This window comes from Dermacentor variabilis, chromosome 6 (assembly GCF_050947875.1).
Source record: "Dermacentor variabilis isolate Ectoservices chromosome 6, ASM5094787v1, whole genome shotgun sequence".
In the NCBI taxonomy this organism is placed as follows: Eukaryota; Metazoa; Arthropoda; class Arachnida; order Ixodida; family Ixodidae; genus Dermacentor; species Dermacentor variabilis.
Window position 1 is genome coordinate 35,012,686 of NC_134573.1, and position 13,243 is coordinate 35,025,928.

At 47.3% G+C, this 13,243-nt stretch overlaps 1 protein-coding gene across 6 annotated transcripts in view; it reads right to left on the bottom strand.

Annotated features, from left to right (window-relative positions):
- LOC142584723 (ABC transporter G family member 23-like) overlaps positions 1–13,243 on the bottom strand; it is a 269,091-nt gene that overhangs the window by 247,832 nt on the left and 8,016 nt on the right. For 5 of the 6 annotated variants that reach the window (XM_075694945.1, XM_075694948.1, XM_075694946.1 and 2 more), the window contains exon 3: positions 7,173–7,277. In XM_075694945.1, coding sequence (XP_075551060.1) covers positions 7,173–7,277 — 105 coding nt within the window. The remainder of the gene's footprint in view (positions 1–7,172; positions 7,278–13,243) is intronic. The other variant, XM_075694944.1, reaches the window with a different exon arrangement.

Here is a 13,243-nt window from a genome sequence, read left to right on the forward strand (position 1 = left end):
TAGGCCGTGGCTTACCACGGACGCCGCGCCGACGCTAGGCTGCGTCCGGTATGGTGAGGCGACGAACACCTTGGTCGGTAGTTCAAAGTCTCTCAAGTTGTCGGAAAGCTCACCTATCGACAAGAGTCCGATATAGGCTGGTTCCTTGCTACATACTGCGTCGAATGATGCACAACTTTCCAGGATTCGGCAAAAAAATTCACCGAATTCATTTGAATCATTTGTCATTCGCAATGCTCGTAGGCGGAAGCAGTTATTGTTATTCGGACGATATGAATGATTTCTGTTCGATGCCGTCATCGCGATGAGGTTAGTTTACCTTCTGGAACAACTTCGTAGTTCAAGGGGCTAAATCGACGAATTATCCTTTACGGGCCAGAATAACGATGAAGAAGCTTTCCGGATAGGCAGCGCATCCGTACGGGAGTCCGCACCCGTCTCCAGGTGCGTACTGGACAACGTATCTTCGTCTCAAACTGTATCGGTCCGCGTCGGTTTGCTGTTGCTGCTGAATGTGGTGTCGCGCCAGCTGACGTGCCTCTTCAGCTTTTTGTGTGAAGTCGCTGATATCATGGTCATTTTCGGATGTCCCATCTACAGGTAGCATTGCATCTAAGGGTGTGGTGACGGTCCGGCCAAAACGAGTTGAAAAGGTGCCATTCGAGTCGTCTCTTTCACAGCCGTATTGTACGCGAACGTTGCGTACGGTAATATCCTGTCCCATGTTCGCTGCTCCATGTCCACGTATATTGACAACGTACCTGTCAGCGTTGTGTTGAGTCATTCAGTCATGCGGATGATATGCGGTGGTTTTTCTGTGACTGGTGTGCTCTAATTTCATAATGGACTGTGTCAAATGGGCAGCAAATGTGGTTCCACGGTCCTTAATGAGTACTTTAGGAGCGCCATGCCGTACGTAGTACTATGTAGGTGACAAAAAAAATCAGCTACTTCACTGGCCGTTCCCTTGACAAGAGACCCTGTCTCGGCATATCGAGTTGAGTAACCAGTTGGAACTGCGATTAATCACTTTCCTGGTGACCATGTGGGAAAGGGGCCAAGTAAGTCTATTCCCACTTGGGTGACTGGAGTTTCCGGTGGCTGTATGGATTATAGGAGATCTACTGGTTTTAATGGTGGTGTTTTACGTCTTTGACAATCTGGGCAGGTTCTTACGTAGTGTTGCACAGAATTCAACAACTTTGGCCAGTGGCCAACTTCGGCGCACGCATGCGGATGCGCTCGAATGTTCTGCTCACTCCTAAATGTCCTGCTGATGGGTCATCGTGGCACGCTTCCAATATCTCGAGTCGTAACCTTGAAGGTACGACGAGCAGGAATGTCTCTACACTATGTTCAAAATTTCTTTTGTACAGGACATTGTTTCTTAGGACGAGCGATGACATGCTGCGGACAAAAGCTTGTGGAACCTCGACAGTGTATCCTTCTAGAGAACCAATGAGCAAGCATAACTCCACGCCAGACTGCTGATGCTGCGCCATTTGCGAGATTGTCACAGCTCCTATAGAACGGGCAATCCTATCTAACTTCCGCAAGTGCAGATTCCGTAGATTCGATCGGTGCACGCGACAAGCAATCAGCGTCGCTGTGCTTTTGACCGGATTTGTATAGGACTGTTATATCGTATTCCTGCAACCGGAGGCTCCATCTTGCAAGCCGTCCAGATGGGTCTTTGAGATTCGCCAGCCAGCACAACGAATGATGGTCGCTGATAGTTCGAAATGGTCGGCCATATAAGTATGGTCTAAACTTGCTAATGGCCCACATCACCGCGAGGCATTCCTTTTCTGTCGCTGAGTAGTTCACTTCAGCCTTGAAAGTGTTCAACTAGCACACCAACGACTCGTTCCTCTCCATTTTGCCACTGAATGAGGACTGGCCCGAGGCCTAAATTGCTTGTCTGTGTGAACATCAGTTTCGGCTTCCTCTCATGGAAGCATTCTCCTACTTCTCAAGCAGACGAAAGGCGTGTCTTCTTCTGTTAGCTGCGTTAGTGGTTCAGCGATCCTTGAAAAATTTTTGACGAAGCGTCTGCAGTAGGCGCAGAGTCCAAAGAATCGCCTGACGGCCTTTTTGTCGGTTGGTGTTGGAAAATTTTCAACTACCGCAGTCTTCTCAGGGTCAGGGCGAATGCCTTCTGAACTGACGACATGGCCCAGGAAAAGAAGTTCGCGAAAGCCGAAATTATATTTCTATGATTTACTGTGGACACTAAAAAAAATTAGAATGCTTTATTTTTTGCAAGACCTAATACAGAGCCTGCCAGAGGGGCGGAGGCTAAAAGCTTAAAGTGCCTGATAAAGGCCTCTGACCCTTTACAGTTTGGCAAGCGGTTTTAGGCGAAGACGACAGTCACGCTTTCATTACAAACAAACAAAAACACACAGAATATAACCATTTTACACATTTATAGGAACAGTATCAATGTCTATGCATGTCTATATTACTTACATACTGTATGAAGTACATATATACATTAAACATACATTTCACGTGCGTGTTATTTTATTATGCAACTATATTCATACAACATACGAAGGTGTTTGTATACACACATGCATATTGCACGCGTTTGTATATTTACACACACCAAAAAAATCAAATAGTAATTGAATAAAGAAACACAGCAAATATTATTGCTGAGAGTATGTTAATTTAGAAATGATTATTAAATTTTTCTGTTATTTTTGAAAATACATATAGTGGTACTGAAATTCAATTTTTCTTCGACATTATTTAATACATCAGCTACCTGATATTCCATTTTCTGTCGTTCGTATTCAGTTTGTATTTTGGGAGTACGTCGTTTTTGGAATCCTAGACAATAGCTAGGAATTATTTCATCTTTTGTGTAGAGTTTGTTTACCGTCAGACCTGCTGATCAAATAGCTTTCATCACAGCCCGCAGTCGGTCTACATGCTGCTCAAACGTGACAGAAAAAAAACACGACGGCGTCAAGATAAACGAGACAGGTTTGCCATTTCAGACCGGTGAGCACGGTGCGGAATAAAGAGCCAACGGAAGTACTTGGAACTCGAATAGTCCATCTGGCGTCACAAATGCCGTCTTTTTGCGATATCGTTCGTCCACTTCTATCTGCCAGTACTCACTTTTGAGGTCAAGGGAGGAAAATAATGTCGCCTGTCGTAGTCTATCTAGAGTGTCATCGATGCTTGGAAGTGGGTAAACATCCCGCTTTGCGACAGCATTCGGCTTTCGGTAATCAAAGCAGAAGCGCAAGGTCTGGTCCTTTTTCTTTACAAGTACCGCAGGCCAGGCAACGCCCACGGAGTTGCCAACGGCTAAATTACGTCGTCTTCAAGCATTTCCTTAACTTGGCTTCCGATGGCTTCTCTCTTTGGGTGACACTCGGTAGAAATGCTGGAAAATAGGCCTCACTGATTCGTCGACAATTATTTGATGTTTGCCGATAGACGTACGCCCGACTTTGGATGACATTGAAAAACATTCGGCGAATTCACTTACGAGGTTGTCTATTTGCTCCTTCTGTCTGGGTGATAGACCTGGTTCGATGTCGATGGATTCAAGGACAGAATCCACATCTTGGAAATTCAATGGCGCAATCTAGGGAATGCTCTTACCCGGAACTTGGACGAAGACATTAAGGCTGGCAATAACAGTCCCCTTCGCGACATGTTGCACCAATATTTCCAAAATTAGTTAAAAAAAACGTCGGCACATCCGTCACGCAGCTGAACAATTAAGGCCTCTTGCCATGAAGAACCCTTTCTCGAGTAGGAGACTGGTGTTGCTGTCTGCAATCCCTTCGTAGTCACTGAACGCGTCACTCCTCACTGCGACAGCTACGCTGGATCTCGGAGAAAGCATGACGTCGTCAGCAATGCAAAGGGCATCAAATTTTTCTTCAGTGTTGAATATTGCGACAGCGTGCTTTGTTGAAAAGGAAACATGATTCCCGCAAGTTTATTACAGCGCCATTATCCTGCAAGAAGTCCATGCCAATAATCAAGTCTCTTGAGCACTCAGAAAGCACGATAAAGCTAGCGACGTACGTGAAGCCTCGTATTCCTATTCTAGCCGTGCACTTGCCCGTCGGGTCCATGAGGTGTCCTCCTGCGGTGCGAACTTGTGGCCCTTTCCAAGGAGTCAGCACTTTCTGCAGTTTGCTGGCAAGCTCACTATTTATTACCGAGTGATCTGCACCTGTATACACTAACCCATTCACTTTCACAAACACACGTAAATAGGTAGCAACGTCGCTCTTACGGCACTGGTTTCCGAGTCATGCAACGCTGTTCGGAGGTTCTGTTTTCGCATCGGCAGCGGCCTTACCTCCTGAGGTCGCCGACTCCACTTTTCCCGACACGGGCTTTGTGAACCGCGTCTTGAGGAACTTGGTGGACGGGGGCTCGGTGACCGATACCGATCGATGGCGCTGTTCATCTAGGTTGGTGTTGTTGATAAGCGTATGAGAGAAGCTTTGAAGAGTAGGCAGTATTCTTCGATTTCGAGTGAACACTCGCCACTTTGAGGGCAAAGTGCGTTCACCGCAAAACCACGAAGTCCTGCCTGGCGATAGTGACACATTCTGTAGAGGTTGGTAGGCTCACCACAGTGGTAGCGAAGAGGTATTCGGTCAGGAGTACACCCTACATCAGCCTTCTTAAATCTTGTCTAGGGTGGCGGCAGCGTATTTCGAGACATCGGATCATAGAGGCAGTGGGCGCGACGTCAGCACACCCGGGAGTTTGCCGCAGCACATCGGCATACGAGACGCTCGGCTGGCACAGAAGTGGCGCTTGAGGCTGCGCACTGAGCGGTGGTTCCCGGACCGCCTGTTCGACCTCTTCGCGAACCACGTCTGCAGCGAAGAGAGCGCTGGAGCGTTCTGGTCAAGCCGTAGCCTTTGAAGCTCTTCTCGCACTACAGATCGCACGAGCTCCCGTATGACCTCCAAGCTGTTTCCGAAGACGGCTGGAACTGCGTCTACAGCGGTGGTGTTCACTTCCCGGTTGTACATCCTTGATCGCTGTTGCAACGTGCTTTCCTTTGTTGTCGCCCCAGAGCGAAACTCAGCGACGGTGCGTGGCCGGCTCCGAACCAACCCTGTGAACAGCTCCGGTTCAAGCCCCGCATTAGATGACGAAGCTTCTTGTCCTCGCTGATGTTCGGATCAGCTAGGTGGAATAGACGGGACGTGGCTTCTACATACACAACACGCTTTCATTGCTCTGCTGGTTTCTTGTTTGGAGGGCAGCTTCGGCCCTCTTCCTGCGGTCTGTACTAGGGTAAGTTACAATCAACTCCCGTCGGAAAGCATCGCACGACACAAATGTCGCTTCGTGGTTTTCAAACCACGTTCGCGCGCTGTCCTGTAACGCGAAGTAAACGTTTCACAGTTTGCCCCTTCCTTTCCATCCGTTAACTCCGCGACGCGCTCAAAGCGTTCCAGCCAGTCAGGTGTGTCTTCAAATGTGTCGCCGTGGAAAGGCCCCAGCGTCATCGATGGGTTCACTATGATGTGAGTCGGTGTGGCTTGAACTGGCATCTTAGTAGCATTTCCGTTAGCAGCTGTTGACGCTCCGATAGAATCCGGCAAAGGGGAAAACTCGGGCGGCTCACCACGTAGGTGCGTCGAGTGCTGCGTCGGTGAACAGGAGTCCGTTCGATGGGTCCGAGTCGCCGTGGGTCCGGACTACTTTTTCTGACTCGAGAACGGCTGGAAATCATACCCCACACCTTCACCAGAATTGTAACGCACAGTTGAGTGAACGTACTTTACTTAATATACAATGGGCTAACTTGTGCACGACAAACAACAAAGCGAGAGTCTCACTCCAATATGCGCAGTCTTTTCGCAAGAGTTCCACACTTCCCCTCGTGCCCCGCGCCCATGATACGTTGCCCCGATTGCATGCGCCTTGCGAGCCTGCGTTGCCCGCTTCACTGCCGCTACACCCTAAAGAAAGTTTGCACCCTTTGGGGTTTACATCTGCCACGCAACGATAATCGTCATCTGCCATGATGCGTTTCCTTTCTTGAAAACGCCGCTTCCGCTACTTCCTGTCGGGAATGCTATGTCATGCTGATAACGCGCATGCCGTTTGCTACTGGAAAGTAACGGGCTCGCAGCTTTAAAGGAAGGAAATGCATCAAGGCAGATGACGATTATCGTTGTGCGGCAGATATACACCCCAAAGGGTGCAAACTTTTTTTAGAGTGTATACTGCACACGTAGCAGTAAACAATTGAACGGGGGCAGGAGGCGGCTGGCGCGCGTGATTTGAAGGCACCTTAGTTCAATAGATATTTGCTAAGCTATTCAAGTATGCTACCTGGACAAATTGATTTCACTATACCTCCAAGACTACTGTATCTATGCTGAATCAAATGCTTTTGGTAATCTATGAAAGCCATGGAAAGAAGTTGATTGTATTCCGCTGATTTCTGCATTGACTTATTGATGGCATGAATATGAACCGTTGTGGAATAGCCCTTCCTGAAGCCAGCCTGTTCCCTTCGTTGATTGAAGTCGAGTCTTGCCCTGATTCTATTGGAAATTACCTCGGTGAGTATTTTATATAATACTGAAAACAAGTTAACAGGCCTACAATTATTTAATTCTTTAACGACTTCCTTCTTATGGGATATATAATGTTGGCATTCTTCCAACCCTCGGGTATAGTTGAAGCCGTGAGGGGTGCCGCATGAAGGGCCGCGATCTTCTCAAGCATACTATCTTCTCCATCTTTGATTAAATCGACTGTTATTCCATCTTCTGTAGCCGCCCTTCCCCGGGACGCGTTTTGCAGAGCCCTTCTAACCTAATCGCTGGTTACACAAAGAGCCTCTATATACTGATCGCCATTACTTCCAACCAAGTTTGCCTAGCTGCCCTGAGATCTGTGCAGGTCCGTACAGAAGTCCTCTCTTGCCTTTATTACACCATCAGAACTGTTGATATTACCCGGCTTATCTTTTACAGCATATATACATTTTGCCCTTTCCCATGCCAAGTTTCCTTCTCACTGATTTCATACTGTCGGCAATTTTTACTGCTCCCTAAATCTTTCTGACGTTAATTATAGCATCGAACATCGCTCTCTTTTTTAAACAAAATTAAAACACGCGAAAACATGGCTGCAGTGCGTGTCGGCAGCGCACTCACATTGCTCCCTTGGGGATGGTCATGTTGGCCCCGTCGATGACAGGCGGCGAGTTCCTGCTGTAGCTCAGTCTCAGGTCGCGTACCGCCACGGCCGCCAGATTGCTGCTGCACGACCGCGGGAGATGAATCAAGGACACCGCAATTAGACCAGCTACAAAATAAAACCGTATCGTCCACCGCACTGCGGCAAAATGCTACAGGAAAGGTGGACTAGGTTCTCCGAATTTAATAGTTAGCAAACTTATGAGTCAGAAATACTCGTACCTCGTGGTTGGCGGTCAAGTGCTTGCTGCGGAGACATTCTTTTACTAGCGCTAAAGCGGCAAAACATGGAGACACGAAAACAAACACACATAACGATGCGGCCGTCATGCTTTTGTTCTCGCTTGCTGTCGTGCTTAGCCATTTTAGCGGTACAGTGCATGAGTGAAGCCGAAGTACATGCCGGTTATGACAGTCACTCTATCGATCGCAATCGGGCTCATCCTGCACCAGTGCAGAGCCGGCCTCATAGCGAGTGTCACTGTTACAGGCGCGCTGTTTTGTAGCGCAAAACGAAAGCTATAGGGAGGCTGCTACACAAGAGACTCGGTTTTCCTCGTCGTATCCTTGTGCTCCCGAACAGCTCTGCTAACCTACTAGGATCAGTTGCCGTCCAGTCAGTTCCATTATGACGTGCCTAGGTGCTTCAAATGATGCCCGTAAGCTAAACCAACGACTGAATGACAAGGCCCGGCGGTAGCATGAAGAATTAGAGGAGCGCCGTAGCAGCTAGACTACACAACGCGCGTTTTCATCGAGCGGCCATGACCACACCGCACATTGAAAGCGCGCCACCAAGTCCAATTTTGTATTACACTCAATATGCCCCGATTTTCACCGAATTTTAACTAGGTGTCTTGTGCAGGCCCGTGCTTCAGGACTCCGAGAAACATTGCGCATAACGGCAGTGTGACACTCTGGAACACTCGAATATGTAACTTTCGAAAAGGCTGTACGCCGATACATTTATCGTTCGTCACTCACAAGACGTTTAAGGAACGTGCCTCGCATAGTTCACTGAGTAGACCGAGAAAGTCAATTACACATCTTGCGTGAAGCATGAAAATTGAAAACAAGTATTCAGCAATTATTTTCAAAGCACATCATTAGTTTACAGACTTCAAACTTTCAGCACACTTCTTACATAGAATGGCAGCATTTCCTCTAAATATGATATTGCTGCCCTTTTTGGTCCTCTGAGAGGAGCGGGCAAACTTTGTAAGAGTTGCAAACTTTGTAAGATGCCCACAGAGATTTAGCAATATTCATTTACCCCTAATTAAGGCAACCACTTCAAAATTTTACAGCATATCGGCCCCATCTTTACCTAAAAGTATAAACTTCGCGAGTGATCGCTATAAAAAAATCGGGGAAACGGTCATATAACCATAACGTTTTCGAACACTTTTATAGTGACACTGACCAGTGGCGTAGCCAGAAATATCGTTCGGGGGGGGGGGGGGGGGCTCATTTTGCAGCTCGGCCTCCTTATAGAAGTTGTCCAGGGATCGAATACATTAAACATTAATAATAAGTGCGTTGCCATTGTCAAAGATACTGCAAACGAATCATTGAACGCTACGCACTGTCAAGACAAGTAAAATGTGTATTTGTTCAGAAGAGAATATACACGTATGTCTAAAAAATTGTGCCGGAAATAACTGATAACAATGCTTCCGTGTTTTCTGTATATTTAATACGTAAAGCAAATATCACACGAACTTTAGAACTACATCAGTTTCAAACCAGCAAAGCAGTGCATGCCGCTGATATGAAAAATGTAAAGGCCATGAAATGAACAAGTTGAGGACAAATATTTTTATAAAACTTTATAAGTCTTTCTGCCTTTCTCTCAGTTGCATCTCTCTTTCTCTTTCTCTCTCTCTCTCTCTCTGTCATTCAAGAACCTTGCTTACATTTTTGTACATATGCAACGACCAGGGAGAAATCTCAATGACGCTGTCCTTTGTTCCAATGTGCTGTGCAGAAGCAGCTGTCACCGGTCGTGTATTGTAATTGCACCAGAATTATAGTCTCACCAGAGAGTATATATAGAAAACAGAAGTTCTGCAAAATGTATGAGGGCGAGGGAAATGAAAGTGAGCCAATGCGAATATATAACAAAGAGGGTACTTTTTTAAAAAGTAGCCTCCATGAGCATTTACACATTTGTCCCTCTGATTAACAAGTTGCGTGATTCTAATAAAACTCCTTGGGTTGTTGCTTCAAAATGTCTCTGACTATTTCACGCCATTGTCCGACACGAATATAGTTCCCTTGAGCTGTTTTTTTTTAATGCTCAAAAATGTGGAAGTCGCAAGCCGACAGGTCAGGTCTGTATGGCGGATGTTGCAGCGTTTCCCACTTGAACTTTGCCAGTTTTGTATTAACCACACCAGCGACGTGGGGACGGGCATTGTCGTGGAGCAAGATGACCCCACTCCTCAATTTTCAACGGTGTTTGTTCTTGATTGCGACACGCAGCCGATCCAACGTTTTTTAACATCGGAAACGATTGATAGTCTCTCCAAGCTTAGCAAATTCGATGAATAATGGCCCCTGACGATCGAAAAAAGAAGTCAACAACACCTTTCCGGCAGAAATGACGGCCTTTGTTTTCCTTAGGGCTAGTGAATTCAAATGTTCCCACAGTAAGCTTTGCCGTCGTATTTCAGGCTCGTAGTATATAGTGGCACCATGATTCGTCCCCGGTCACAATTGCAGAAAAAATGTCGTCACCCTCATCATGATACCGGATATATATATGAGTCAAGGCAGCGCCGAACTTCTCCATCGTCTGGTGGTGGTTCAAAATCTTGGACATCCATTGCGCACACAAGAGCTGATAACCGAGATTTTCATGAATTATGGTGGGACCCGAACCGTGACTGATGTTCACACGCCCTACCAATTATTCGATGCTTATCATCCGTTCTTGTCTAATCAGCCTTTGAAGTTGTGTTGGGAGTGATTGCACGCTGGCTTTGGCCCGGTCTTGGATAGTCCTCGCAACTTTCCCGTCCTTCTTTGAACCGTTTGCTCCAACTCTTCACAGTGGTCAATGAAGTGCAATGTTCAACGTACACGGCAGCCATACGGCAACTAATTTTTTTTTGGGGGGGAACATCTTCATCTGTCAGAAACCTCACGATACCCCACCGTTCAACTTTCGAATGTCCGTTACGTGACGCAACCATGTTCAAGCCAGTGTATGAGAGCATTAAAGAACCTTGATCCTCACACATGCGTGTCACCTTTGTAAATGAGAGATGACTCTGTGCCTCGCGCATGCGCCGCAGGTAGTGAACCGAGTCATTATTGCGCAGGGTGAGTTGGCTCCCTTTCATTTGACTCGCCTTCATACATTAGAAATACGAATACACAATGGAATACACAAATGCGAAGATACAGCTTGATAAATGACCAAAAATGTATAACTGGAAACAAAGTTCGCTGCACATATACAAAACCTAGCAATAAGATATTTAAATATACGTACAACTATCCAATAAATCTACGTATCTACGCAAAAGTCACTATATATGATGCGTCAACCAAGGCAAATAAACATGTTGCGCAACCACAGATTCACAGATCACCGCCCCCTCCTCCCTCCAATCCCCCGATGTTTCGCGCGCGACGGGAGGCGGCACGCTTCCTCCCCGATTTTCTCACTTGCGCACACAATAAGACTGAGCAACTATCGTCGGCTCACCTGCGCCGCTCCCCCCCTCCCCCCCCATTTCGCTTTCACTCGCACATGCAGCATGCCGAACGCAGTCACGATGTTATCGCCTTTGGACTTCATAGAGAACATGAATTCGACGGCGTTGGCAGGAATGCGCCTGGAGTTTCCATATAACTCCTATCAAAATAATATACTAAGAGCACCCGGCAAGTGAAGCGTCCCGTGGCCCTTTATCCTCCGCAAAAGAAGTAACGAAATCGAACTTTCACTATGCGGCAATTCGCTGCGCCGCAACAATGTCTTTTTTTCCTTTGTGGGGCGCAGGCACCGAAATGAAAAAAAGAAGACGCGAAGGAAAGCATGTTGGCCACAATCGAATGCCCACTTTGGGCACCTCATGTGGCTACCGAATGGATATCGAAGAAAACGTGAGACGCTTTACCCACAGAAAACCATACGCATACTCCTCGGCATCCTACACCGGCGAGACAGGACTTTCCGGACAGATTGCGCTCAAGGGAACGCGTTGCAATCCGTCGAGTCCCCACTGTGATTGTGGCGAGGGACCATTGTTTCTTTTACTCGTCTGCTAGCCAGAAAGCGTCCAAAACTCTGCCAGGCAAAAATCCACTCGGTCAGACAAACGAACACGCACCGAAGTGCGCCGCGCGGTGGTCGGGGCAACACAAGAAAAATGCATGCGCTCTGGCTGGCTCTGGGCGCCCGCGGGTAAAGAGAACAAGAAAAGTGAAGAGGCTAAATGTGTACTCGCGAATAAAAGTCAAAGTCGAAAAATGAATAAGAACGTAGTTACCTTCGCTGGGTTTAGTGTCTCAACATGGATGCTTGGAGCAGGTGAAAAACATGTTGATATTTTTTTCTGTGACATAATGGCACAAATGAACCCCCACAATGCTTCGACTCATCGGACCTCGCTGGGTACTTAGCAAACTTGTCTGATAGTGTGTTGATTTGCTCTGTCTCATTGTATGGTCCGACGTACGGCTTTAGGAAACTTAATGCACCTTTGGTGTGAATTGTTTACAACAACATTAAAACCGCAACGTTCCGGAATTTAAAATCTAAAGCACGACTTTGGAAATGTCAATGCCCCTTTCGCATCAAACGGTTATGAGAACTTTATGCCCATAAAGTTTCAGAATTGAAATCCAAGCGCTGCCTAGATTTCGCGGCTTCCGCGAGATGCAGCGACAAGCCCGCTAGCCATCGAAACGCTTTTGAAACTGTGCTCGGATGGAGCTCCTAGGGGGGGGGGGGAGGCGTTACGATGTTCCCCTCCCTGGCTACGCCCCTGACCCTGACAGCTCGTTGTAAGTGTATACAGCTGTGCGAATCAACAGTAAAATATTGGAATATTAATTATCAGACCTTCTAGCACAGGAACAGAATTGAGAAATTTGACATACCGCGAAAGGGAACGCTACAAGGCTGCGCCATTTCGCTGATGCTGCTCAATCTGGCAATGAGCTCGCTATCCAAACAACTGAAGCAAATAGAAGGGATTGGTCACGCAATATATGCTGACGACCTCACCATCTGAACTACGGGAGGATCGACAGGTAAACAGCAAGACGCTCTGCAACAAGCGGTTGACACAACGGAAAAGTACCTGGAAGCATGTGGACTGACGTGCGCACCAGAAAAGTCGGAGCTCTTGGTGCTAAGAAAGCGCGCAAGAGGCCGACAACCGCAGCAGATACCAGACCCGGTAGTAAAGGTGGGAGACATCATGAATCCGCAGGTTACGACTCTCCGCATCCTCAGACTCCTGGTTCAAAAGCACGGGGCCAGGGGAGCCGAGTTGGAAAAAATTCAGAGAACAGTGCAACAAATAACCCACCTTTTTAAAAGAGTGACAAGCAAAAGTCACGGACTCAAGGAAGAAGACTGCACGAGAATGATACAAGCGCTGCTCACAAGCATCGTCACGTGCGGGACCCCATACGTTGACATGAAGAACCGCCAACGAGACAAAGTAAACGGCCTCATCAGAAAATCCTACAAAATTGCGTTGGCCCTGTCCCCCTCCGCGTCCACAGCGAAACTACTCAAAATGGGAGTCCACAACACGTGGGAAGAGCTCGTGGAAGCGCACAACGTCAACCAACTGGAGAGACTAAAGCCGACAAAGACGGGAAGAGCCCTGCTCCAAGGTCTGGGCTACCAAGTCGGGGACGAGAGGCACCTAACTCAGCGTATCCCACAAGAGGTCAGAGACAGGCTACACATAAGTACCCTTCCCAGAAACATATGCAACTCGAGTACGACAAGGAAAGGAGACAGGCGAGAATACAGGCGCTCAAGCACATAATAGAACGCA